At 42.9% G+C, this 25,521-nt stretch overlaps 1 protein-coding gene across 4 annotated transcripts in view; it reads left to right on the top strand.

Moving 5' to 3' along the window:
* The window catches only part of kcnh5b (potassium voltage-gated channel, subfamily H (eag-related), member 5b), a 120,988-nt gene that overhangs the window by 16,976 nt on the left and 78,491 nt on the right, over positions 1-25,521 (top strand). For all 4 annotated transcript variants that reach the window (XM_060925241.1, XM_060925242.1, XM_060925240.1 and 1 more), the window contains exons 3-4: positions 14,012-14,118; positions 17,446-17,574. In XM_060925241.1, the coding sequence (XP_060781224.1) occupies positions 14,012-14,118; positions 17,446-17,574 (236 nt within the window). The remainder of the gene's footprint in view (positions 1-14,011; positions 14,119-17,445; positions 17,575-25,521) is intronic.

The following is a 25,521-nucleotide window of genomic DNA, read 5'->3' as shown; positions in this document are numbered from 1 at the left end:
CAGCAGGTCAGGAGTCCGAATCCCGGTCAGGGCAAGCCTCCACTCAGTCTCCAGCGCTGTGTCCGAAATCACTCACTACTCGCTATATAGTGGACTGTATAGTGAGTTCACCATTTTGTAGTGCTGTCCAAATGTATAGTGAGAATTATTACACCCTATATAGTGGACTCATGGTATCCCACAATGCATCGTGAAAAGTAGTGTACAACCGATGGCCACTAACCAAGCGATTATATCCCATCATGCACTGCAGTCACACTGAAAGAAAAGCTGTTTCATAAGGAACGTTGAGGGTCGTTTTACAATCAGGGTACAAAGTTTGTGTCACAGGGGTCCAAACTTCAAATTGATTCAAACTGGTTCTTGTACCAGTTTTTAAGTGAAGGACAAGTTAAAGAACAGATTTCAGGTAATTTTTTGACATGTGTGTATGGTAGTTTTGTGTAATCTGCTATAAGATGGGAGAAACAAATGAAGTGATTCTCGAAGAGGACTTTTTTTTTTGACAGTTCAGAATCCACTACTTCCATAGTGCTTTTAAATACAAGGCTGTAAGCTTTGTGTTAGTTTTCTCTAATATTTATGTCCCAATATCTTGACCACATTTTAGGATGAAAATAATCATTTTAGATATGCTATTTTATATTGAAAAATTAGCTGTCTCGGAGAGGACTTTTTTTTTTTAAAGATTTTTTTGGGCTTTTTCACCTTTTATTATTGGATAGGACAGTGTAGAGACAGGAAATGAGCGGGAGAGAGCGATGGGGAGGGATCGGGAAATGACCTCAGGTCGGAATCGAACCCGGGTCCCCGGATTTATGGTATGGCGCCTTATCCACCTGAGCCACGACAAGCCTTTTGATATTGAAGATAGTAAGTGTTATGGCCCTTTTCCACTACCCTTTTTCAGCTCACTTCAGCTCGCTTCAGCTCACTTCAGCCCGACACGGCTCGCGTTTCCACTACCAAAAAACAGCACGACTCAGCTCGCTTCAGCCCTGCTTAGCCCCTAAAACTCGCACCGTTTTGGAGTGGGGCTGAAGCGAGCCAAAGCGAGCCGAGTGAGGCTGGGGGCGTGAGCAGACACTCCCCTGTGCACTGATTGGTGAGGAGGAGTGTCCTCACATGCCCCGCGAGCGCGCTGGGATCTGTAAACACCGCAAACCCGGAAGGAGAAGAATTACGAATTACGAGAATTTCTGAAGCCTTATGCGCCTCGCCTCATCTATACGCTCTTGCCAGTATCTGTCCGCGTTGTCGGTGACAACAAGCCACAGCACCAAGACCAGCAACACTAACGACTCCATGTCCTCCATGTTTATTGTTTACTATTCGGGTCGTGAGACTACCGCTTAAAAGCTCACTGATGTCACTGTTTGCGCTGCTTAACGACATCACCTGACGTCCACCCACTTTCGCTAACTCCACCCAATGTGTCCACCCACTTCCAGCCAGCACGGTTCAGCACGGTTGTAGTCGAAATGCAACTCCAACAGCCCCGCTCAGCCCGACTCAGCACGGCACGGCTCAGCCGCGTTTGTAGTGGAAAAGCGGCATTAGATTAGATTAGATTCAACTTTATTGTCATTACTCATACAGGGTAACGAAATGCAGTTAGCATCTAATCAGAAGTGCAAATAGCAGAAGTGCAGTATAATACAGTATGTACAGATAAGCAATATGTACAGATGAATGCAGTTATGTACAGTACAGCTAGTGCAAATGAGATGGTTATAGTGAGTAGAGAATGTACAGATAAATAAATAGGATGTTCAATAGTTCTGTGCAGTATATGTACGGTAGTTAAAGGAGAAGTAACTACAGGTAGGGCTATAAAAAAGGGTGGTTATAATTATCCTTAAAGGAACAGTCCACCGTACTTCCATAATGTAATATGCTCTTATCTGAATTGAGACGAGCTGCTCCGTACCTCTCCGAGCTTTGCGCGACCTCCCAGTCAGTCAGACGCAGTCAGACGCGCTGTCACTCCTGTTAGCAATGTAGCTAGGCTCAGCATGGCCAATGGTATTTTTTGGGGCTGTAGTTAGATGCGACCAAACTCTTCCGCGTTTTTCCTGTTTACATAGGTTTATATGACCAGTGATATGAAACAAGTTCAGTTACACAAATTGAAACGTAGCGATTTTGTATGCTATGGAAAGTGCGCACTATAATGACAGGCGTACTAACACCTTCTGCGCGCTTCGGCAGCGCATTGATACGGAGCTCAGATATCAATGTGCTGCCGAAGCACGCAGAAGGTGTTAGTACGCCTGTCATTATAGTGCGCACTTTCCATAGCATACAAAATCGCTACGTTTCAATTTGTGTAACTGAACTTGTTTCATATCACTGGTCATATAAACCTATGTAAACAGGAAAAACGCGGAAGAGTTTGGTCGCATCTAACTACAGCCCCAAAAAATACCATTAGGCTCAGCATGGCCAGCTACATTGCTAACAGGAGTGACAGCGCGTCTGACTGCGTCTGACTGACTGGGAGGTCGTGCAAAGCTCGGAGAGGTACGGAGCAGCTCGTCTCAATTCAGATAAGAGCATATTTCATTATGGAAGTACAGTGGACTGTTCCTTTAAGGCTATATACAGAAGTAGCTAACTTGCTATGCAGATGTCTTGTGAATATAAAAGGAGTTAAATAGGCATTCAGAATATACACATATACATACACATATACACCTATACATGCACACCTAAACTCAAGTGTGGATGTAAGCATATACATATATACACACACATGCAAGACTGGCTGTGTAAATAGATCCAACAGTACAGAATATTGATGAATATGTACAACTATGGAACCAGATGTACAGTTATCAAGTGCAGCAAGAGTCAACACAGGTAGAAGGAGGATATGGGATCATCTGCTGGCAGAGTTCAGTAGGGTGACGGCTGTGGGGAAGAAGCTGTTCCTGTATCTGCTTGTTTTGGTCTGCAGACTCCTGAATCGCCTCCTGGACGGGAGGAGCTGAAAGGGTCTATTGGCTGGGTGGGAAGAGTCTCTGAGGATGCTACGTGCCCGGCGCACGCATCTCTTCTTGTAGACTCCCTCAATGTCCGGAAGTGGAGCACCTATAATGCGTTGGGCAGTTTTCACCACCCTCTGGAGTGCTTTGCGGTCAGCAGCAGAGCAGTTTCCATACCATAAATGTGATTTTTAGCTTGCGTACCCTGATTGTAAAACAACCCTTAAATATTTTTAGATTGAGTACAGCAGTAGTTTGTTTTTCCTTATGACAACGGGCACAAGACAAATTTATAAGTTGTGGCGCGAAAATGGCAGTAATATTGTAGTGTGTTGGAGTGAATGGATGGAGGAAGAAACACATTATCAACAGACATTCTAGTTCAATTAAAAATAGTAAGAGAATAGAAAATAAGCTAAAATAGAATAAGATAAAATACAAGAATAAACATTATAGTTCAGAGCACGGAACTGATCAAAAGCCTCAAATTTGATTTAATAAAGGGCAGCGGCAAAGAAGAAAAAGTATTCAGCCTTGATTTAAAAGCACTGAAAGATGCAGCAGACACAAAAGTACTTTGTATTTATTAATGTGGGAAATACACTCAGTATAATATGGATTTATCACAAAAATACATGCACGTATTTATTATTTTCAAAAACCACCAGCCGACTGATCTGGCACGTTTTAATTGTATGACAGTAATGACGTAAATAACGGCATGGCGGAATAGTGTCCGAAAGCGTTTTTTTTTTTTTTCCTTCATCTTACCAATGAGCTCACTATATAGTCCTCGATATAGAATTCCCTAGATGGTGAGGAGGGGGAGTGAATGAGAGTGATTTCATTCAGCACAGATCTAGACCCCCAGTGTTACACAAGCCTACCTCAGAATGTGACTGAGAAAAATGTAACTAAAAAGGCCAGACCGGCTCAGACGTCACACAGGATAACAAGGTCCGTGCCAGATATTGGGACCAGGACATGCTCATGACAAGTGGGCTACTGGAACAAGACCGACATGGACAAGAACTGAGAATACGGAGTTGATGGAATGCTATTAGAACAGCAGGCCCAAGGAGAGGGGTCACATGCAAAGAATAAACGCGTGTATGACATTTTATTCATTAGTTCTCTATACATACTGTGGGTTTTTGTTTGTTTGTTTTTTTTAAGAAAAAAACACTGGCTCTGCTTTTGTCACCATGGTGTGGGTCCTCTTATGGTGAAGTGCAAAAACCCAAACCACAGCAGCGAGTTCAGCCCCATGGGATAAATCTGTGTTAATAGAAACCGTAAAAGAGTGCAGCATTTGAGTTTCATGTGCTTGTTGTACTTGAGCAGCAGAGACCTCGCTGGAGGCCAAGATGCAGATCTAAGCCTGAGGGCCGACGTCTTCGGGGAATCCGTTGTAGCGAACAGTGAAAGAATAATTTCTCCATGGAAACACAAGCTTTGGATTTTTTCCTCTTTTGCTGAGCAGCACTTTGATTCTTCCTGTGATGAGCGAGCTGCCAGTGTTTGGGCGTGGCTCTGTCCCAGGGGCCACATGCTCATTAATACTTTTTGTTGTTGCCCCATGGGCTCAGCATGTTGTTGTGCTGGTGCTGAACTCTGTTCACCAGCGTTCCCAGGGTGGTGGTGCTGTTTCAGGAAGCCTCAGGATGCTTACAGTCGGAGAAAGGAAATCGTTGGCAGAATAATAATACTGTATAGACACAAATTCCCAAAATCTAACCGATCGTTCAATATGTCCTTCACATGCCTGGACCTTCAGATCAGGGGATGCACTCAGATTTTCCTCAGTGATGAGTAATTAAAAAAAAAAAAGGAATTGACGAGTCATCTTTTCCAGAGTTAACGCAAAGAACACTTCAGGAAATTCCTATTTTTAGGCTGTGTAGTACAGCACATCTCCGCAACTACATTTCCCATAATTCCCTCAGTTCCTGCCCCAGACGATATCTGCTTCATCTCGTCTTTCACTGCACCACAATTGGGTAGTGCACGACTGTAAATCGTGATGCAAGCTCACCCATAAATTGGGCAGACTGAGCAAGTTTCACTCTCTGTCTCAGACCAGTGTGCCCTCTGCAGGTGGAAACGAAGACAGAAAGGAACAAACACGTGTTGTGTACTGACCACTGGCTACGGTTAAAAGTACCTCAGTTACGTTGGTTCGCTTTCATGTGCATTTTACCGTTATTACTACACTGTAATAATGCAAATTAGGAAGATTAGAGGCGAGCGGGTCCCTCCACATCTTCAGCCAATGAGCATTTGACCAAGGACCTTCTGGATCGTGAGATCCTGCCCAGGAAGGACGTTTGCAACATAGCAGATCTGCATTAAACTAAATTGAAGCTGTGCTTCAGGAAGATGCACCGAAATGGAGGATCACTGATGACCTCCTTCATGCTGCCATGTGATAGTGGTCCTAAGTAATGCTGGCATTTGGGCAACGTTAGTCTTAGCTTGATTAGTATTACAGTGTCTTGCAAAAGTATTCATCCCCCTTGGTGTTTGTCCTGTTTTGTTGCATTACAAGCTGGAATTAAAATGGATTTTTGGAGGGTTAGCACCATTTGATTTACATAACATGCCGACCACTTTAAAGATGCACATTGTTGTTTTATTGTGACACAAACAATAATTAAGATGAAAAAACAGAAATCTGAAGTGTGCATAGGTATCCCCCCCCCCAAGTCAATACTTTGTAGAGCCACCTTTTGCTACAATTACATCTGCAAGTCTCTTGGGGTATGTCTCTATTAGCTTAGCACATCTAGCCACTAGGATTTTTGCCCATTCCTCAAGGCAAAACTGCTCCAACTCCTTCAAGTTAGATGAGTTGCGTTGGTGGACAGCAATCTTCAAGTTATGCCACAGATTCTCAATTGGATTGAGGTCTGGGCTTTGATTAGGCCATTCCAAGACATTTAAATATTTCCCTTTAAACCACTGCAGTGTTGCTTTAGCAGTATGTTTACGGTCATTGACCTACTGGAACATGAACCTTCGTCCCAGTCTCAAACCTCTGGCCGACTCAAACAAGTTTTCCTCCAGAATTGTCCTGTATTTAGTGCCATCCATCTTTCCTTCAGTCCTGACCAGCTTTCCTGTCCCTGCAGATGAAAAACATCCCCACAGCATGATGCTGCCACCACCATGCTTCACTGTAGGGATGGTGTTCTCAGGGTGTTGGGTTTGCACCACACATGGCATTTCCCATGATCAAGTTTAGTCTCATTTGACCAGAGAATCTTCTTCCATGTGTTGGGGGAGTCTGCCACATGCTGTTAGGCAAACTCCAAATGTGTTTTCTGAAGCAATGGCTTTTTTCTGTCCACTCTTCCATAAAGCCCCACTCTGTGTAGTGTACAGCTTAAAGTGGTCCTATGGACAGATCCTCCCATCTCCATTGTGGATCTTTGCAGCTCCTTCAGTGTTATCTTTTGGTGTCTTTGTTGCATCTCTGATTAAAGCTGTCCTTGCAGCTAACTGGAGCTAACCCTCCAAAAATCCATTTTAATTCCAGCTTGTAATGCGACAAAACAGGACAAACACCAAGGGGGATGAATACTTTTGCAAGACACTGTATGTGAAAAGTGCCATTTAAACCTAAGATTGTTTGAAGTGTGTGCACAGTAATCATATAGCTTTGGCTTGATCATATGTTATTGTATTTCTGTTTTACTCTGGTGGATAGATTTTGCATGCCTTAGCTCTCTATTTTTTTTTCTCTCTCTAACATCATCTTACCACGCACTATTATACACATCTCAATATTCATACTTCAATAAAGTAAGGGTGGGTTAGCTCAGTTGGTTAAAACATGGTGCTTATAATGCCATGTGGGTTCGATCCTTGCAGGGGCTAAAGATTATTTATGCGCTTTTTGTTAAAATCCTTTGTCTAAAGCCTCGGTCACAACCGGCCGTATGTGCTCCTACGGCCGGTCTACGTGCAAAAAACGCAAGAAACGCATGGAGGGCGCGCGTGAAACGCACGGAGGGCGCGCGTGTGACGTGCTGATTTTCGAGCCGTAGACTGGCCGCAGACCGGCCGCAGAGGTTCTTTGTCATGTCAAACAAACTCTACGGGCGCTTACGTTTTTTTCAGGTTGCAAGACAAACTTGCGGCCAACGTGCGTCTTTCTCCACGAACAAAAAAACACAGCGATTTGGGAAATGCCAAAAATCGCACGGCCAAAAAATCATACATCCAGTTATGACCTAGGCTTAATCAGTCACACAGAACACCTACAGTCCCCTCCCCCACCTTTTTTGCGCGCTTCACTCAAACACACACCCACACGCGTGCGCGCACACACACTTAGACACATAATATTACTACCTTATGTCACCATTTTGTGCCTTGTTTGCTGAACTGCTGCTAGTATTATTGAATGTACTTGATCAGTATTATCCTCACTTGATTTTGTCATTTTAATAAATTAAACATTTACAAGAAACTGTCTTGTCTGTTTTGCTGCAGTATTACTTGAATCCATTCTCTGCCATCAAAGAATTCACATTGCCGTCACTGATCTAGTGTATCACTAGAGTAATTCATTCATTAATTTAATTATTAATAGAAATATTTATTAGTAAAATTAATGAACCGATATTTTATGAGACTGATTGATTTAATAATGTAATTGCACCCACATACTTTTGGTGCCTCATGTGAGAAGTGCAATTGCACCTACAGCTGTTACACACTGAAAAACAGTACAATACGTTAAAACACTTGAATGCTTACTTTTTGGACTACACTGTTAACACTGAAAATGAATAAATCAGTGCAATAATTGTGCAAAATAAAAAAAATTGTGTGTCATATTACATTATATCAGGATGTACCAGTTTGCAGAGATGCCAACATACACGATTTGGGCATAGCAGGTACGGATTTGAAGCACAGTTACGGTGCTACGTGTAGACCTGAAAATAATAAGTTTTTTTCGACCAGTTTTGCTCATGTATCGATTGAATTAACATATTTTCAGCGTTTGGACTGTTCCGTGTGTTGTTATTTACACTGATTTGGATAATTCTGGGAATTTCCGTATCCTTTTGTTAGTCGTGCTGTGATTGGCCAGTGAATTATGATTCAAGCTCTTGGCCAATCACAGTGCATGTTAAATGCAGTACTCAGATGTGGCAGCGGGGGCATGGCCAAGCAGCAGTCTGTGAATGGAGGGCGGGGTTGGGGAATGTAAGTGGCTAAGTCATTACACCTGGTGTCAATTAGAGTGTGTGTGTTTGTTTGTTGCAGGGATGGAGTATAAAAGGAGGGGGAGAGCAGAGAAGAGTCTCCCCCGACCAGAACAAGTGTGTGTTGCGTGTGTGATTGTGTGAGTGAGAGAAGCTGAAAAGCTGATGAAAATAAGTAAAATAAAGTGTCTGTGTGAACACCAACTCTCGCCTGCCGTGCTTCTGTGCTCCACCCACATCAGGGATTACTACATCAGAAATCTGCAGTAGGTGGAGAAGTCCTGCCTCAAGTGGAAGAGTTTAAGTATCTCAGGATCTTGTTCACGAGTGAGGGAAGGATGGAGCGTGAGATCGACAGGCGGATCAGTGCAGCCTCCGCAGTGATGCGGTCGCTTTTTTCTAGTGGACCAAAAGCAAACCAAAAGGGACTCGTTGAGGTCAAATGGGTCGTTGACACTGTTATCCTGTAGGTGTTAGGGTCACTGGAGGCCGGGTGTGAATGGTGTTACCAGCCTAGAGGGTCGTTAAGGTGATCTGTGGGTCATTGGCTGTCTCTCTCTGCCATCATGTGAGTCATTGAAGTCAGCTGACTCTTGATGTGGATGTGTATTCAGTTTTCTGGGAAGTGTGCCAAGGACTGCATTGTATGTGGCTGATAAGTGGTGTCTCAGACCACGTCCTCTATTCAGTGATGGTCGGTCCAGGTTGACGAAGATGGCTTCTTTTACTCCTCTTTCAAACCACCAGTCTTCTCTGGTGAAAATGCAGACATTGCAGTCCTGAAACGAGAGTCAAACAGTAGGTACTGGTCTGTGTGTGTGGGTTTCTGGTAGACCTTGATGCTACAGACCAGATGCAACAGACCAGTACCTACTGTTTGACTCTCACCACCCACTGGAACACAAATTGGGGGGTCATTAGGACCTTACATCACAGGGCTCAGAATATTCCTACAACGGTAGAGGGAAAAGAGAAGGAACAAAAACACATCAAGGAAGCACTTCAGAAATGCAGGTATCCCAACTGGGCTTTCGTTAAGACCAGAAAAAGAAACATAACGGACAGGGAAGAAAACAACAAATGCAAGAATATTGTCATTCCCTACATTTCTGGACTATCTGAGAAACTCAGTAGGATCTTCTACAAACACAACATTCCTGTAGACTTCAGACCCAGTAACACTCTGAAGCAGAAATTGGTCCACCCTAAGGACAGGATACCCAGACACAAACGGGACAATGTAGTGTATGCAATTCAGTGCAGTGAAGATTGCACAGATCTGTACATTGGGGAAACAAAACAACAGCTTCACAGGCGCATGGCTCAACACAGGAGAGCCAGTTCCTCAGGCCAGGACTCTGTAGTCTATCGTCATCTCAATAACAAAGAACACTTGTTTCAGGACTGCAGTGTACGCATTCTAGTCAGAGAAGACCGGTGGTTTGAAAGAGGAGTAAAAGAAGGCATCTTCGTCAACCTGGAACGCCCATCACTGAACAGAGGACGTGGTCTGAGACACCACTTATCAGCCACCTACAATGCAGTCCTTGGCAAACTTCCCATAAAACTGAATACACATCCACACCAATACTCAGCTGACTTCAATGACTCACATGATGGCAGAGAGAGCCAACGACCCACAGATCACCCTAACAACCCTGTAGGCTGCTAACACCATTCACACCCGGCCCCCAGTGACCCGAACACCTACAGGATGACTGAGAGTGCCAACGACCCATTTGACCTCAACGAGTCCCCTTTGGTTTGCTTTTGGTCCACTAGAGGATAAATACCTGGAACTCCCCATTAGTCAGATAGAACTGAAGAAGCCTTTCGGATGAGAGGTGAAGTGTCTTCAAGGATTTCAAGCAAGTCCAGTTGCCTTCTTTAGCACCTATGGATTACGATGACCTGGATGACTGAGAACCTAAACAGACATTTCCACGCATTTTGAGGCAATGTGAACAGCAATTTCTTGCTGAATACACAGCCGAGTGAACAGCCTGTTCACACACAAGCAATTCATGATTGCCAAAGGTTGAGTGTGCCACCGCCAGTCATACAACAGAAGTACACTGGAGAAAGCAAAGTCAGCTACATACAATAAATTATCTCAGTAACTTCAGCATGTTCAGTTTAATTAAATGTTGTATGGATGGGCAGTATTGACTTTAAGTTAAGTCCAGTATTAGACTGGTGCACAGTTCAGGAAATGAATACAGTATTAATTTTGTTGCTCCTGAAAGACCTGTACATAAATCTTTTGCCTTTTACTCTGGCTTTTGTTGTTGATCATGACAAAACACTGTATTACAGTATAGGCTCAGTTATCTGAACCCCTTTTTATCTGAACATCCACTTAGTTAGCCAAACATTTTCCCCAGAGAGTTTGGATAATTGAGCTTACACTGTACAGTAAACCCTGCATTTATTATCCTCAAAAAGTAGCTCAAAATGGCCTAGATTGCATCTCTGAGCTTCCCTGAAATTTGGTTTCTGGGGGCCTCGGCAGCTCCCAGACCCCCGGCCTAATAGGAAGTCTTGATTTGCTCTGCTTCATCTCTCTGCGCTCGGAGAGGCTACTCTTTTTCATTGGTCAATGTTGGCATCTCTGAGTTCGTAAAATGGGTTTGTGTGGATAACATGGAAATCATTGAAACTCAACTGAAATCATTCAGTGCGTTTACATGCACATAGAGAAAATCGAATTTCTGCCGTAGCTCGACTGAAATCGAAGTTCTACATGCCATGGAAACACCTTAGCTCGGCTGAAATCGAACCGAACTGGATTTCTCGTAATCCAGCTACGCGACGTAGATTATACGATTGTAGCCGAGCTACTTCGTGCATGTAAACCTTATCGAGCTACGTAGTCGAGCTACTTACTTCAGCACTGCCCCTTCCGGAAGTGATGAGACCACAAGCGGGAAACACAACAGCCTCGGTCGGCATGACAACAGTAGTAGTAGCGAGCAGCAGAAGAGGTCAGGAGGAAACAACATCTCTCGATGTTGCTGTCCTCGTCGTCGTTCTTCTTGTGAACACGGAACTGATAACTTTGTTTATACTCTTGAATAGCTCTTCATGACGACAACCGGAAGTATACCAACACGATGGGGCATGTAGCGCCACCTGTGGCTCGGGTGCACAATGTACCTCACACAATAGCTCGATTTCCTTGTGTGCATGTAGGATTGGATTTCTCTGGCACCCCTGCTGGGACCCTTAGCTTGGTTACCGACAGTAGCTCGATTTGGATGTGCATGTAAACGCACTGATTGACTCTGGAACTGAAGCTCATGTCCGTCAACAGAGCCCTCTTACTAGCTCAATGACCGGCCTTCCACGGATGGAGGATGTGGCGTCTGTAGCAGTGTCTGGGACGTTTTTCCACCGTGTTCATGTCATGGATCAGGATCGAGTCTTTTTTAGAAATTTTTTGACATTTTTATTTCACTTTAAAGGACAACAAACATGACTGTAGGAGGACTTCTTTTGGTGGGACACCAACACGACAGATGTAAATGATATTAAAATGTGAACATTCCATTAAATCAAATTTTTATTTTTTTTGAGATTCTGAGCTTCTCTCATGAGAAGTAAGTGACCCCACAAAACCCCTGATTTGGGAACTCATCCTGCTCTAGTACAATTCCTCATTCAAGCTTTAGGAGGCGGAGCCTAGCTGTCCAAGATGGCTGCCTCCTCCGTGGCAAAGTGTAGTTCGTGTTTATAGATACATAGTCAGTGTCGGTGTGTTTTAAACTACATCTGTGTGTGTGTGTGTGTGTGTGTGTGTGAGAGAGAGAGAGCGAGACACACACATCACTGAAGAACTGGATGCAAGTTCGAAGTGAAATGTTTACAAGAAATAATTCAACGCTGAGTTGTGTTCCTCATTAACTCCAAGAAGCAAACATCAAACACCAGAAATGTTTTGCTGACTGACTGCATTTAGGGTGAAGATGAAATTTTACACATTTGTTTTTCCCACCAAATCTTTGAAAACCGAGTGCTTATTCATCTCTGCAGGCTGCTCTGACAGTGTGGCTCCTCTCCATGCCACTTCAAATGAGCTGATGAAATGTGTGATTCTTTACATCCTGCTGTGCCTCGTGCTTTCCTTTCTGTGTGTGTGTGTGTGTGCGTGCACGTGCGTGTGAGTTTGAATGTCCGCGCCTGTGCACATGGTCCTGAGTGATGGGGCAGACATTTATATATCTTCGTGTGTGTGTGTGTTTTCCATTGTTTCTTAGGAGGCTCGGACTAAATTAACCCCAGTGTCGTTTCCATGGAGAACGTGTTTCAATATGGGGTCATCTGTCTGGAAAATATAGCAAAAGAAACACATTGAAAACTGTGAATAAGTGTGTGTGTGTGTGTGTGTGTGTGTGTGTGTGTGTGTGTGTGTGTGTGTTAAGAAAACGCCTTTCTTCTCAATACTGTGTTTCAACTCCAGTGACTTACAGTTTATCTGCCTTCACATTCCACAGAAACTTGAGATCGAATATCTTACTACATGGCTCATTTGAAGACTCGATTCTGATTGGATAATTATGGCATTCTATAGTTTATTTCTGTACCACGACATCCAGTACCAGTCAAAAGTTTGGACACCCCTACTCGTTCATAGAATTTTCTGTATTTTGACTATTTTTTTTGTGGAATTATGTGGTGATATTTTAGATCCTTTAAAGTATCCAGTGTTTCCCTTGATGACGCTTTGTACACTATTGGCGTCATCTTAACCAGCTTCATGAGGTAGTCACCAGGAATGCTTTTCAATTTAACAGGTGTATCTTGTCAAAAGTTAAGTAGTGGACCAGTTTCTTGCCGCTTTAATGCATTTGAGATCAAACCGTAAATAGTAAATAATAATAAAAATACAGTAAATCGCCCTGTTCCACAACTGTAGTAATCCATGCCGTATTATATCAAGAACCGCTCAGCTAAGTAAAAACAAATGACATTCATAGTTTCTTTAAGACAGGAAGTGACTTTGAAGGCGTGTCTAGACTTTTTTGACTGGTCCTGTATATACCCCAGCAGTGCTGAAGTCTGGATTGTGATTGGTCGGAAGGTGTTGATTAATTTTCTCGAACAGCAGCTCTGACAGTAGTGCAGCTCTAAATCACAGGTTTATATTAATGCACTCATTTTAATACATTACTGTAGCAACCGCTTACACTGTGACTTGTATGGCTTTGAGGAAGGAGTCTCCAGTGTCAGTGCTTTGTAACAGTCAGAGGTGAAGCTGTAACCTTCAGTTTTCTGATATTTTCAGGACGGAGGAGTGAATATTTAGCAGTTTAGTCTTATTAAATTCCATGTCCCAGACCATTTTATTTACAAATGTTTTACACAGTCAATCAGGCCTCAGATGTGCCCCCAAGAGGAGATCAGTTTTAATTCTCCAGATGTTCAAATGATGAGTAACATCTGTGTGCTCACACTGGCATGTTAGTTACTCCTTAAATCCCAACTGCAAAAAAAACCCCAACCCACTTGTACATGCTTTCTCTTTTTGTCAGTCTCACTCTCTCTTTGTCACTCACTTTCTGCATCTCAGTGTGGCTCTCGCACTCTTTCTTTCTTTCTCTCTTTCTTTCTCTCTTTCTTTCTCTCTTTCTTTCTTTCTTTCTTTCTTTCTTTCTTTCTTTCTTTCTTTCTTTCTTTCTCTCTCTCTCATCTCTTTTCTTATCCTCTGCCCTGATCTTCTCTTTCTCTCATCCTCTAGCCCATAATTTTTTCTTCTCTTTTTGTCTTCAATGTCTCCTCTCTCTCTCTCTCTCTCTCTCTCTCCAGTTTTATGTACGGTGAGCTGACCGATAAGAGGACCATAGAGAAAGTGAGACAGACCTTTGACAACTATGAGTCCAACTGCTTTGAAGTGCTGCTTTACAAAAAGAATAGTGAGTGTCTAATCTACTCCTCTGTGCCCCTCACTCTCTCACACGCGCACACACACACGCACACTGGCTTTCTGTCTGTGATAATTTTGCTTTGGACATCTCACACCGATCGTGATGCATCTGTGATTACCAGCAGCCGGCGGCTCAGGTGCCTGTGGGTCAGATGACAAAACAAGTCTAAATCTTATCCTGGACACTGTGTCCTCGACTGAAGTGAAATGAAGCCACTCCATGTATAAACGATTGTCCATTTACGTTTCGGGGGATTTCAGACCGATCCTGCATGGCTAATTCTGACATTTCTGACCCGTGCCAAATCCAGCTTAGAATGAAATAATTCACATTATTTACAATCTCATAATCTATTGCTGACATCAGAACACACAGGCAAGTTTCTCACATCCATATTTTATAACAAGAAAAAAGGAAGGCTGTCTCATCGCTTGGGTTTGTCTCAGATAATAATGACTTCTTTCATGAGTCAGTGATGAAGAGCCATATTTTGTCAAGTTTATGACAGCAAATGCGAAGGCACAAAGACCACGCCCACTGTAGAGGGATTGATGCACACACAGACCACACTGACTGTAAAGGAATTGATACAAAGACCACGCCTACTGTAAAGGGATTGATGCACGCAAAGACCATGCCTACTGTAGAGTGAGTGATACACACAAAGACCACGCCTACTGTAGATTAATTGATACAAAGACCATACCTACTGTAAAGGAATTGATACAAAGACCACGCCTACTGTACAGGAATTGATACAAAGACCATGCCTACTGTACAGGAATTGATACACACAATGACCATGCCTACTGTAGAGGAATTCATACAAACAAAGACCATGCCTACTGTAAAGGAATTGATACAAAGACCACGCCTACTGTAAAGAGATTGATACATGCAAAGACAACGCCTACTGTAGAGGGAGTGATACACACAAAGACCACACCTACTGTAGATTAATTGATACAAACAACCATACCCACTGTAAAGGAATTGATACACACAGTGACCACGCCTACTTTAGAGGAATTCATACAAAGACCATGCTGACTGTAAAGGAATTGATACACACAATGACCACGCCTACTGTAGAGGGGATGATACACACAAAGACCACGCCTACTGTAGAGGGAGTGATACACACAAAGACCACACCTACTGTAGAGGGATTCATACACACAAAGACCACACCTACTGTAAAGGGGTTGATACACACAAAGACCACGCCTAGTCTAAAGGGGTTGATACACACAAAGACCACACCTACTGTAGAGGGATTCATACACACAAAGACCACACCTACTGTAAAGAGGTTGATGCACACAAAGACCATGCCTACTGTAGAGGGATTCATACACACAAAGACCACACCTAGTCTAAAGGGGTTGATACACACAAAGACCACACCTACTGTAGAGGGATTCATACACACAAAGACCACACCTACTGTAAAGGGGTTGATACACACAAAGACCACGCCTAGTCTAAAGGGGTTGATACACACAAAGACCACACCTACTGTAGAGGGATTCATACACACAAAGACCACACCTACTGTAAAGAGGTTGATCCACACAAAGACCATGCCTACTGTAGAGGGATTCATACACACAAAGACCACACCTAGTCTAAAGGGGTTGATACACACAAAGACCACACCTACTGTAGAGGGATTCATACACACAAAGACCACACCTACTGTAAAGGGGTTGATACACACAAAGACCATGCCTACTGTAGAGGGATTCATACACACAAAGACCACACCTAGTCTAAAGGGGTTGATACACACAAAGACCACACCTACTGTAGAGGGATTCATACACACAAAGACCACGCCTACTGTAGAGGGATTCATACACACAAAGATTACACCTAGTCTAAAGGGGTTGATACACACAAAGACCACGCCTACTGTAGAGGGAGTGATGCACACAAAGACCACACCTACTGTAGAGGGATTCATACACACAAAGACCACGCCTACTGTAAAGGGGTTGATACACACAAAGACCACGCCTACTGTAGAGGGAGTGATACACACAAAGACCACGCCTACTGTAGAGGGGTTGATACAAAGACCACGCCTACTGTAAAGGGGTTGATACACACAAAGACCACGCCTACTGTAGAGGGATTCATACACACAAAGACCACGCCTACTGTAAAGGGGTTGATACACACAAAGACCACGCCTACTGTAGAGGTATTCATACACACAAAGACCACGCCTACTGTAAAGAGATTGATACATGCAAAGACCACACCTACTGTAGAGGGAGTGATGCACGGAAAGACCACACCTACTGTAAAGGAATTGATACATGCAAAGACCACACCTACTGTAGAGGAATTGATGCACACAAAGACCACGCCTACTGTAGAGGGAGTGATACACGGAAAGACTACTCCTACTGTAAAGGAATTGCTACATGCAAAGACCATGCCGACTGTAAAGAGATTGATATGCACAAAGACCACGCCTACTGTAGATTAATTGATTCAAAGGCCACACCTACTATAAAGGAATCGTTAGACGTAAAGACCATGCCTACTGTAAATGAATTAATACACATGAAAACCATGCGTACTTTAGAGGTATTGATACATGCAAAGACCACGCCTACTGTAGAGGAATTGATGCATGCAAAGACCACGCCTACTGTAGAGGAATTGATGCATGCAAAGACCACGCCTACTGTAGAGGGATTGATGCATGCAAAGACCACACCTACTGTAGAGGGATTGATACACGCAAAGACCACGCCTACCGTAGATGAATTAATACACACGAAGACCATGCGTACTTTAGAGATATTGATACATGCAAAGACCACGCCTACTGTAGAGGAATTGATGCATGCAAAGACCACGCCTACTGTAGAGGAATTGATGCACGCAAAGACCACGCCTACTGTAGAGGAATTGATACATGCAAAGACCACGCCTATTTGAATGGGACTGAAATACTAAAAGGCCACCTTCCCTTCACTGAGACTGACCAGAACAAAGACCACACCGACTGGATTTGGACTGATGTGTAAAAGACCACACCTACTTCAGTGGCCCTGACAGGAACAAAACCCATGTATCCTTTTCTGGCGCTGACAGGGAAACAGACATCGCTGACTGTAAAGGGACTGAACCGGAGCAAAGACCACGCCTACTTTAATATACGTGACGGGCACAGAGGCCATGCCTCCTTCACGCAACATAAACAAACAGATCCACATCTTTATTTAAAAGCAGTTTCAGACACTTCCTTCATGTGTTTGATGTTTTCGTTTCTGACCTATGACCTCTGACCTATTCCAGGAACACCTGTGTGGTTCTACATGCAGATTGCACCAATCAGCAACGAGAACGACAAGGTGGTGCTCTTCCTGTGCACATTTAAAGACATCACTGCATTTAAGCAGCCTATTGAGGATGACAGCACCAGAGGTGGGCACACCACACACACACACACACACACACACACAATTCCTCAGCACTGTGTAAATCTTTTATAAAGCAGTGCTGAAAGATTAATGTCAGGTGTGTTTACTGAGGTGACTAGAGATTTTCTGGAGGAAAACTTCGTTCAAAACTTTTTAAACTTTAAAGCTGTAGTTGGTAGGATCGAGAAGAGAGTGGACTTAGCTTGAAAATTTGAGCGAGTCCAACTTCCAGGTCCCTCCCCCTCCATCTCCGCCTCCACTGTCCTCCAGCCCTGCCTCCAAAGCCCCTCCCTGCAGAGGAGGCTGCCGTGTTCACGCAGGCCAACAACCACATCATCTGAATCTGTTTGAGAACAGAAACGGTTGTGAATAGTGCGACGTAAGCAATAAGCCACTGATCAGAACATTTAGCTGTGAGCGTACATGAACACACACGTATCAGGACAAACACCAAACCGATACGACTGCCTGCGAGCGTCACAAAGATATTTTCAGCAACTTTCAAATAAAACAACGCTAAACAGTAGCCTTCGCATCAGAAACAAGATAACGTCAGCTATGCGCTGCAGAGCGTCACAGTAACCATCACCTTTGTAGCTTTTTGGTTAATTTTCTTTCGAGAATCAAATCAAACAGGAGTAATTCCCTGTCAAGCGCAAACGTGGCGAACCCGAATCCTTTCAGGTCCTCATGAGTGGCAGCATTCACGGGTGGGGGTGGGGGGGGCTGCCCGGGGCATGCACATGAACTATGATTGACACGTCATCAGACTCTGATTGGTTGTTTTGATTCAGGCGTGGTGGATTCATGCAAATGGCTGTAGAAGTGGAGTTTCACTTGGTGGAGCCAAAGTTTTTCAGTCTGATTTTCTTTTTTTTTTTCACAGATTGTTTGTCTCGTGTACTACTGTCAGGACTTAGTTACAGTTTTCACAAATATGGCAAAGTTATTTTTATATGAGTTAACTATTGCAGATTTAACAGACTTAATTTATTTCACATTTTCAAAGCTTTAAAGGTCGACTGCCTTTCAGATTTTTTTTAAGCGTAGGTCATAAAAAGAATTTTCCCGCCACCCAATTATTTTTGTTTAGTGACCGAAAGCTACTGAATTCGAATCACAGACTTCCAATTTTATGAGGTTTTTTGTTTTTAACAGACCAATGAATGAATTTAGGGCCACATGTCCCTAAATTCTCCGCTATTTTTTCCTGCTTCACCATGACCCAATACAAGAGACTACGTCATGCATCACGTGGTGGGCTTTCCCTGTTCATGCAAGGCATTGTGGGATACAAATTTGAAACAGGAGAGGAAAATGGAGGACGTGAGTGTGGGAAGGAAATGTTCGAAAAGACCGATACAGTAACGGAAAGCGAGAAGAAAAGACGTTATGTTATATACGAAGGAAAGGAAACGCAGGACCAAACTAATAAATATCGGTGCTCAGCTGTTCATTTAGCGACAGAATGATGGAACTGTCAGTGCACGCTCAAAGGGAAACCTGCGCATGCGCGCACACACACGGACTTCCTCTGTCTGCTTGACTGCACGACGCGAGCGATTTCACGCACGTGATTTGCTTTCATCCCCTTAAATTAAATAACTCCCCAGCCACAGAATGGCCTGTTTTTTGTTTTTTTTTTGTGAGCTATTACAGAAATAAACATGCATCACAATGACCACATTTCAGAGGGAGCTAAATTTCACCGATTTTATGAAATTGAAAGGCTGTCTAGCTTTAATGCATTCATGACTTACCAATTCCTTTTGCTGACATCTTTGCTTTGTAAGTAACTGGCATTGTACATGGTACAGATGGTGCCTCATGAGAGTGTTATAATTGTTTTAAATGAAAGAACTGGCTTGGGTGGGGGATTGAAAATTACCACACATTCCACCGGAATTGATCTTAATTTGCAGAACTTTGAATTCATCCTCCGATACGAGGACATTTCCCAAAATGAAAACGCTCTCGCTTGTTTTAAATACAATTAGTGGAGCAGGTTAAGGCAGATTTTGCTCCAAATCGTGCACTTTGAGATATAAGCATGAAACTTGGCACGATTGTTGCTGATAGGTCACTTTTTCAGAAAAAAGTGCCAGCCACGAAAAAAAATTCAATATAGCGGCCATTTTTTCAAGACGGCCACCAGATGTGTCCCTGTTTTGTGGTTTTGCTAAAAAAACACAGTGCAAATTATGATATGAACATGAAATTTGGCAATAATGTTCTGTGTAGGTCATGTTATCAGCTAAAAGTGCTAGCCTTCCAAAAAATTCAATATGGCGGCCATTTTTTCAAGATGGTCACCAAAAAATTCCCCGTTAGTGGTCTTGCTCTGGTGTCAAAGTACAAAAGATGAATTCAATGAAACATTTTTGATTTATTGCCATTATAATACTGAATTACATGCAGAAAAACAGAATGATTGCACAATTAGACAATCTGGCATGATGCAAAGCCTATTTTTCACAGTGGATAATCTTGTGAAACCCTTACATTCCAATGCTTTTTTGGGAAAATTCCCATATCTTTCCTAAGCTCCAATAGTTGTTTCTTGCTTGATTGATCCTTCCATCAAATAGTCCCAAATGAATTGGTCACATGATTTTCCAGCATGCTCATAGGCCTTTCAGAGAAAAACAAGTGAACGAAAATAGTGCTAATGCTCAACAGTGAAAAATAACAGTCAAATCTATGACATCGACAAAAATATCCATTGCTGAGATCTATCTTTTATCCCTGAACTGCTACCCCCCCTCCCCCAGCACCCAATTACACAGTTTTAGGTAGACAATGCCCCCTACCATAAAAATGGTTTGCCAGCTCTGATTTATGAATGGATATGTACCACTGTCCAAAGTGAAGTTTGGTAGACCATTTGAATTTGGATTACTTTGCCATCGCCAGCATGGCTAGGCCCAAAGTTCAGTCACTGTTCCTTGCTTAAAAATCTCATAAGGGCAACTGCACAGTGGAGTACACCCTATTCCAGCCTTCGAGCACTTGCATTTGGGATACTAACTCAATGTTTAGCTGACATTGAACCCCATGCTGAGTTTCACAGCAGTGTCTGTCACTAGTGTGCCCTGGTAGTGAGCGACATACACTCTCTTCTTACGCCCTATAAACTGCCAGAAGATGTGCCATTACTCGGCGTCCTCATAGTCCTGTTCCAGTAAGTGCCATTACTCGTCCTCCTCATCACCTTCCAGTTAGTGCCATTACTCCGTTTCTTCTGCCAAGAGCAACTGGTTTTGAGGCGCCAGATACCCGCCTTTCGCACCACCTCTATCTGCAAAATCACCCCTGCCGGCTCTGGAAGGCTAGGGTGGACAGTTGACTGCCAGAGGCTGTGTGGTTCGCAAGCCATTTGGGATATTTTGTAAGCAATGAGAGCTCATTGCCATCCCGGCAATAGCAGTCCATTTTAGGGGCACACATGAGCACAACCACACAACGGGGATGTGCGTCTGGCAGCCATCTTGAAAAATGGCTGCCATATTGAATGTTTTGGTCTGTTAGCACTTTCAACTGAAAACATGACCTACACAGAACATTATTGCCAAATTTCAGGTTCATATGACAATATGCACTGTGGCTTTTTAACAAAGCCACAAAATGGGTACGCGTCTGGCGGCCATCTTGAAAAATGGCCGCCATATTGAATTTTTTTTTCATGGCTAGCACTTTTTTCTGAAAAAGTGACCTATAAGCAACAATCATGCCAAATTTCATGCTTATATCACAAAGTGCACGATGGTTTACTTAACCTGCTCTACTAAATGCAATCGTTTGGATCATCATGACACAAATCCTCCAGCGTTGTTAATGATTCATGTCAGACCCTTCAGTTACGCCGCTATAAATATTTACAAATCGTACAACTCACCAGAAGGTGTCCGTGTAGCCTCCGGGTCACAGCACCAACCTGTGAGGTTTTAGGTATTCGTTCTTCCACAGAGTCAGAGCCTCATGATCGTCTCAGACCACTTCAGCACATATATAACCGTCTTTCACATGCATCAACACATGAACACGTTCATGTGCACGTCTTCCCTCAGCCGTGCGGAGCCTGATACTGATGGACTCCAGGTCAGCATGTGACTCACTGTCACACACGTGACTTGAAGACTGACTTTGTCACAAACACTTTCCTTTTCAGAACGGTCTGTTGTGACATCAGCAAAAATACAGTGGGAACAAACACGCATTCGGTGTTGTTATGGCTGTTGGTGTAGATTGGGTGAAACAGGACTTTTCATTCACAACAAAACTGGTGTGTGTGATGGGTCAGGAATTTCCCTGACATGCACAAGAGTCACTTATTTTTCCTTTTTTAAAGTACAACCCCGATTCCAAAAAAGTTGGGACAAAGTACAAATTGTAAATAAAAACGGAATGCAATGATGTGGAAGTTTCAAAATTCCATATTTTATTCAGAATAGAACATAGATGACGTATAGCAAATGTTTAAACTGAGAAAATGTATCATTTAAAGAGAAAAAATTAGGTGATTTTTAAATTTGATGACAACAACACCATCTCAAAAAAGTTGGGACAAGGCCATGTTTCCCACTGTGAGACATCCCCTTTTCTCTTTACAACAGTCTGTAAACGTCTGGGGACTGAGGAGACAAGTTGCTCAAGTTTAGGGATAGGAATGTTAACCCATTCTTGTCTAATGTAGGATTCTAGTTGCTCAACTGTCTTAGGTCTTTTTTGTTGTATCTTCCGTTTTATGATGCGCCAAATGTTTTCTATGGGTGAAAGATCTGGACTGCAGGCTGGCCAGTTCAGTACCCGGACCCTTCTTCTACGCAGCCATGATGCTGTAATTGATGCAGTATGTGGTTTGGCATTGTCATGTTGGAAAATGCAAGGTCTTCCCTGAAAGAGACGTCGTCTGGATGGGAGCATATGTTGCTCTAGAACCTGGATATACCTTTCAGCATTGATGGTGTCTTTCCAGATGTGTAAGCTGCCCATGCCACACGCACTAATGCAACCCCATACCATCAGAGATGCAGGCTTCTGAACTGAGCGCTGATAACAACTCGGGTCGTCCTTCTCCTCTTTAGTCCGAATGACACGGCGTCCCTGATTTCCATAAAGAACTTCAAATTTTGATTCGTCTGACCACAGAACAGTTTTCCACTTTGCCACAGTCCATTTTAAATGAGCCTCGGCCCAGAGAAGACGTCTGCGCTTCTGGATCATGTTTAGATACGGCTTCTTCTTTGAACTATAGAGTTTTAGCTGGCAACGGCAGATGGCACGGTGAATTGTGTTCACAGATAATGTTCTCTGGAAATATCCCTGAGCCCATTTTGTGATTTCCAATACAGAAGCATGCCTGTATGTGATGCAGTGCCGTCTAAGGGCCCGAAGATCACGGGCACCCAGTATGGTTTTCCGGTCTTGACCCTTACGCACAGAGATTCTTCCAGATTCTCTGAATCTTTTGATGATATTATGCACTGTAGATGATGATATGTTCAAACTCTTAGCAATTTTACACTGTCGAACTCCTTTCTGATATTGCTCCACTATTTGTCGGCGCAGAATTAGGGGGATTGGTGATCCTCTTCCCATCTTTACTTCTGAGAGCCGCTGCCACTCCAAGATGCTCTTTTTATACCCAGTCATGTTAATGACCTATTGCCAATTGACCTAATGAGTTGCAATTTGGTCCTCCAGCTGTTCCTTTTTTGTACCTTTAACTTTTCCAGCCTCTTATTGCCCCTGTCCCAACTTTTTTGAGATGTGTTGCTGTCATGAAATTTCAAAATGTCTCACTTTCGTCATTTGATATGTTGTCTATGTTCTATTGTGAATACAATATCAGTTTCTGAGATTTGTAAATTATTGCATTCCTTTTTTATTTACAATTTGTACTTTGTCCCAACTTTTTTGGAATCGGGGTTGTACACGAGGGTGTGAAAGTAAAGGGCATGCATTTTTATTCTTTTTATTCGCGATGCAGGCCATTAAGCACCGTGCGGGGAAGTGAATGAATTGTAGAGTCCATGAGCCCGAGGCAGCCGCAGACTCTTCGGTTTTACCTTCACTTACATAATCCATCAGTGTGGATCTGTGTCCTGGGATACAGTTGAGCGTGGGTGTGTGTCTCTACATGGTTCACATGGTCATGTGCAACCCATACACCTCAGGACTTTTGTCGCAAATCTGTCTGTGTTTTTGATGAGTCAGATGACAGTTATTGTACATGATTGTAAAGTACAGCACTTCCTTGTTTTTTTTTTTCAGTTTTACATTTTAAATTTTTTTTTAAAGCTCTTATTACAGTCTGAGTGCGTGCTTTCTAACTCAGAAGCTCGTATGTGTCTGTCCATGTGAGTTCATCATTTTGTTCAGTGTGCATCAATCTCCTCCTTAAGTTGGATTTTCTCGGGAATATGTCTCCCAAAAATGAAATTTGTGCAATTTTACCAGCCATGGCATGTTTGAAGTATAAAGTTTGCAAACCGATTGCAGCTTATAAATAAAAGAAAGTTAGAATTTTAGCATTGTGAAAACTCCAAGTCTGAATCATCAGTCATCACATACAGTGGTGCTTGAAAGTTTGTGAACCCTTTAGAATTTTCTATATTTCTGCATAAATATGACCGAAAACATCATCAGATTTTCACACAAGTCCTAAAAGTAGATAAAGAGAACCCAGTTAAACAAATGAGACAAAAATATTATACTTGGTCATTTATTTATTGAGGAAAAAGATCCAATATTACATATCTGTGAGTGGCAAAAGTACAGTGCCTTGCAAAAGTATTCATACCCCTTGAACTTTTTCACATTTTTCCACCTTACAACCACGAACTTAAAAGTTTTTTATTGAGATTTTATGTGATAGACCAACACAGAGTAGCACATAATTGTGAAGTGAAACGAAAATGATAAAAGGTCTTCAAAATTTTAAACAAATAAAAATCTGAAAAAAATGTGGTGTGCATTAGTATTCAGCCCCCTGTACTCTGATACCTCTAAATCCAATCCAGTGCAATCAGTTGCCTTCAGAAGTCATCCAATTAGTTAATAGAGTCCTACTGTGTGTAATTTACTCTCAGCATAAATACATTTGTTCTGTGAAGGCCTCAGTGGTTTGTTAGAGAACACTGAAGAACAAACAGCATCATGAAGACCAAAGAACTCACCAGACAGGTCAGGGATAAAGTTCTGGAGAAGTTTAAAGCAGGGTTAGGTTATAAAAAAATATCCCAAGCTCTGAACATCTCAAGAAGCACTGTTCAATCCATCATTCAAAAATGGAAAAAGTATGGCACAACTGCAAACCTACCAAGACATGGCCGTCCACCTAAACTGACAGAGCGAGCAAGGAGAGCACTGGTCAGAGAAGCAGCCAAGAGGCCCATGATCACTCTGGAGGAGCTGCAGAAATCCACAGCTCAGGTGGGAGAATCTGTGCACAAGACAACTAGAAGTCGTACACTCCACAAATCTGGCCTTTTTGGAAGAGTGGCAAGAAGAAAACCATTGTTGAAAGACCGGCATAAGAAGCCATGTAGGGGACACAGCAAACACGTGGAAGAAGGTGCTTTGGTCAGATGAGACCAAAGTTGAACTTTTTGGCCTAAATGCAAAGCGCTATGTGTGGCGGAAAACTAACACTGTTCATCACCCTGCACACACCATCCCCACTGTGAAACATGGCGGTGGCAGCATCATGCTATGGGGATGCTTTTCTTCAGCAGGGATAGGGAAGCTGGTCAGAGTTGATGGGAAGATGGATGGAGCTAAATACAGGGCAATCCTGGAAGAAAACCTGTTGGAGGCTGCAAAAGACTTGAGACTGGGAAGGAGATTCACCTTCCAGCAAGACAATGACCCTAAACATACAGCCAGAGCTACAACGGAATGGTTTAGATCAAAGAATATTCATGTGTTCGAATGGCCCAGTCAAAGTCCA

This window comes from Neoarius graeffei, chromosome 7 (assembly GCF_027579695.1).
Source record: "Neoarius graeffei isolate fNeoGra1 chromosome 7, fNeoGra1.pri, whole genome shotgun sequence".
Classification (NCBI taxonomy): Eukaryota; Metazoa; Chordata; class Actinopteri; order Siluriformes; family Ariidae; genus Neoarius; species Neoarius graeffei.
The sequence above is the reverse complement of the archived record's forward strand: the minus strand, read 5'-3'. Positions and strand labels throughout refer to the sequence as shown.